Raw genomic sequence first — 3,985 nt, 5'->3', positions numbered from 1 at the left:
AAAAGTATTTTTATCAAACAAGTCAGGCCTGTTTAATAATAATAATAATATTATTATTATTATAAAAAAATATTTTCTCTTTACTATAGATTAAGAATAATTTTATATCTAATAATGATATATAAAAATATAATAATATTTTTTTAAAAAAATTAATTATAAATTTATTATAAAAATAAAAAATAAATAAAATAATTTTTATCCTAATTTAAAATTTTAATATATGAACTGTTGTTGGACACATATTGTTTTTTCCTACAATTTCTTTGTTTTATTTATCCTAATTAAAATAGTCTCAATTCTTGTGCATGGTGGAGCTATGTTATTAAATTTTTAAATATTTTGTAGAATTTTTCAATATTACTTTTTAGTTAATTGTTGTGTGTCTTCTTTTGTAAAAATAATCAACTCAATGAAAATAAATTGATGTAAAATATATATACTTTTAATATCATTATACAGTGATCTCTATTAGCTTTTATTTGGTATATGCAAACTTGCAATTCTAAATAATAATTTTTTTATTTTCTTATTTTTTATGAATTATAATATATATATTTTTGCAAACTATTACTATTATATATTTTACTTTATAGGACAAACTAAAATTATTATTTTTGTCATTGAAAAAACATAATTTTAATTTTTTTTATATATAGTGTAAATAATTGTATCTTTTTTATTTTTTTGTTATAATATTAAATTTATAAAAATATAATAAAAATTATTATGTAGTCTTTTAAACAGACTCGTAGCCCATGCCAGATTTTTAAAAAAGTCAGACTTAGGCTTTTAAAATATTTTTTCTTCGGACTTTAGGCCAGACTCAGGTTATATATTTTTAAAACATGCCAAACTTATTTAGCCAAAGTCTGACCGGCCTATTTCCGCCCCTAACAGCAGCCACTCTTCTTCTTCTTCGTCGGACCACCTTCTGAAATTACCTTATCCTTTAGAGTCACAAAAACAAACATCACAACATAATAAACATTACATTACATATCATGATTATTAAATTTAACTAATTAGTTATGAGTGTATGTAGTAGACTAGAAGATGAGAAAATGGTATAATCAAGTTGGATGCAGAATCTCTCGCACTCAGAAGCTTTTTTCGCATAATCAATGGAGGAAATCTCATATAGAGCTTGTCCGATTGGCAGAGGAGAGGACCATTCGTCTCGACTCAGACTCAAGAGGCTCTTCAATCGTTATACCCCACAAACGTCTGCGGACAAGGACGAATCCTGCAACAGAATGACGAAGAATCCGAGGAGGAGCTGAAGGAAGAAGCGCTTCTGCATTCTTACAGTTACAGTTACAGTTACAGAGATCTGAAAATTAACGATAATGAAAATGGAGACTGTACTCCATCAAAGTTGAAAAGCAGAGAAACAGAATTAAAGCAGATTTTGACATATTAATCAGAAACGCACAGACAGTTCTCGATCACACAAAACGGAAAGGAAAAAAACACAAAAAAAGCAAAGCAAAGCGAGTGTATATATATATATATATAAATATAAAATACTAAGAATTATTATTGCGTGCGCGCAGCTCTGTAATAGCAGTAGCGGTAATAACAATGTAAGAAGGAATTAAGCCGGCGGCGGCGGTTTGACGGTGACAGCAGGGAAATCGAGGAGGAGAGCCTTGTCAATGGCGGCGGAGAAAGAGGATGAGAATTGGAGATGACTTGGATGGGCGAGGAAGGAAGAGAAGTCGTCCTTGGAGCTGAATGTCATGAGGAAAGCATGCGTGAATCCCTGTCTCAGCATTTCCTGGCTCTCAATGTCCTCACCCCTGCCAATGCCAATGCCAATGCCAATTCAGTTCATCACCAGTTAATAATTAATTAATTAATTGAAAAGAGAGACCAGAAGAAGGAGTTGATGGTGTCCATTTCCGAAACAAGCTTCTCCATTCCTTTCAACACCTCTTCCACTTGAACGCCATCCTTGAACTTCACCAGCACCAAATGCTTGAACTCACTACCAGATGCAGAAGCCATGATATGATCTCACTAGCAAGTAAGTTGCAGACTGCAGTGTTGTGAGCTACTGACCTCCTAAAAGGATGGGATGGATGGGTTGTGCTGTTATATATATATATATATATATATATATTTTATAATATGAAAATTCACAAGCGATTATTTGACTAGTGTGCTTTGACACTATATATATATATATATATATATTTTGATAATTTGAGAATTACAATCGCTATCTGAAAATATTGCATTAAATAAATTTTCAATCAAATTTAATACCGTACAAACTAAATCTAACAAAACAAATCATACTAGACGAGCTGTATAACAGATAAACCCGAAGTGAGTCTGTGTTTAGCTGGGGACACTCTCGCTGTCTAGAATATATGATTTCGATTTTGGTTGTGTGGTGATACTGACTGCCATTTCCCATTGTCTCAACGGAGGGGCCTAACTCCCACTACCCATTACCCCTTTGTAAAAGGACTTCTCCTTTTTTTTTTTTTTTTTTTCTTTTTTTTTAAGCGGATTTTGAATATTTTTATATTTTTAAAATTTTATTTTGTATTATATTAATAATTAATTTATATTTAAAATAATAAGTTAATATTTATTTATATTATTATTAAAATTCAATTTTTTATTATTTAGAACTTAAAAAATTCAAATTCTGAACAAACATATTAATAAAGTTTTCTCCCTTTTTTTATGATTTTTTTTAAAAGTTAAAGATTGAGTAATAAAATAAAATAAAAAAGACAAGAAATATTGTGGTCATGGGAGCAAATCACATGATACGAATTTGCCTTCATTAAGCACATATAAAATAAATAAACATCACATATACTTACATATAATTATAGTTAATAAAACACATATTATCTATATATTATATATCTTGAGGCCGGTGCCAAAACTTTTTTCTTCTTACAACTAAAATATTTATCTATATATTATGCGTACAAATTTATTTGATTAAATTTTAAATTATTACAACTAAAAAAATAACAGTTATTTCAAATATGAATAAAGTGCTAAATATACACATATATTTTGAATCTCATAAAAAAATTAATTTTTTTTATTTATATAATTTTTTAGATTTTTTTTTCTAATTATGAATTATGATTGAGTTTAATTTTTGAATAAGATTAATTTCGAATTTATTTATAAAATTTTATAAATTTTGAATTAAAATTTTATCTAAATTATATAATACTAATTCTTTATGTTCACGCTAATTTTTTCTATTTTATTTATAATTTATATTTGTCTGATATATATATATATATTTAAAGAAAATATGATATACAGTATATTTTTTATAGTAATAATGATAGTAAATAAAGATTAATAGTTAAATAATATTTTTTTCTACACAAATTAAATAGAATAAAATTAACAAAAAATATAAAAAAAATTAATAAATAAAAATATAAAATATAAAAAGACCGTTCACACGGATTTCCTACTAATATTATATACAAGTATATATTGTATGTTCACATTTATAAGTATGTAGTACAAGACTCCTTTCGTCATAGATAATTTGGATTTATCACGGTAGGTACGAAAATTTAGGTAAGATATAATTAGTAAATAATTAAAATGTATATTAACAAAAATAATTATATTTTAAGATAATTAAATATTTTGATTAAAATTAATAAAATTATAAATATAAAATTTAAAATATGATTAAAATGTATAATTATATTTTTTTTTAAAAAAAAGATAAATTATATAAGACATACAAAGAAAAAGGAACAAAGATTAAAAAAGTACTATATAATGTGTTAAAATCAAGTCGGTGTTATATGTCATATCCTGTTAATTTATATGTAAATTACATATAAATTAATAGTACATATATATATTTATGCATATTTATTAGCACATAATGTACAGTAAATATTAGTAAATAATTAAAAATTCTATAATTAATAAATAATTAATAAATATATTAATAAAAATGATTATGATTAAACAAAAA

The 3,985-nt window shown here is 25.3% G+C and overlaps 1 protein-coding gene across 1 annotated transcript; it reads right to left on the bottom strand.

Annotated features, from left to right (window-relative positions):
• Nucleotides 1-1,392: 1,392 nt before the first annotated feature.
• On the bottom strand, nucleotides 1,393-2,096 carry LOC127244058 (stress-response A/B barrel domain-containing protein At5g22580-like). Its single transcript, XM_051264357.1, has 2 exons — nucleotides 1,877-2,096; nucleotides 1,393-1,802 (listed from the first exon to the last, which is right to left on the bottom strand). Exons 1-2 carry the CDS (start codon nucleotides 2,008-2,010, stop codon nucleotides 1,598-1,600), a joined length of 339 nt encoding a protein of 112 aa, XP_051120314.1. The 5' UTR covers nucleotides 2,011-2,096; the 3' UTR covers nucleotides 1,393-1,597.
• Nucleotides 2,097-3,985: the final 1,889 nt, after the last annotated feature.

The sequence above is a fragment of the Andrographis paniculata genome, unplaced genomic scaffold (assembly GCF_009805555.1).
Source record: "Andrographis paniculata isolate CXL003 unplaced genomic scaffold, ASM980555v1 Contig9END, whole genome shotgun sequence".
Lineage (NCBI taxonomy): Eukaryota > Viridiplantae > Streptophyta > Magnoliopsida > Lamiales > Acanthaceae > Andrographis > Andrographis paniculata.
This window is presented reverse-complemented; position numbering and strand designations above follow the sequence as displayed.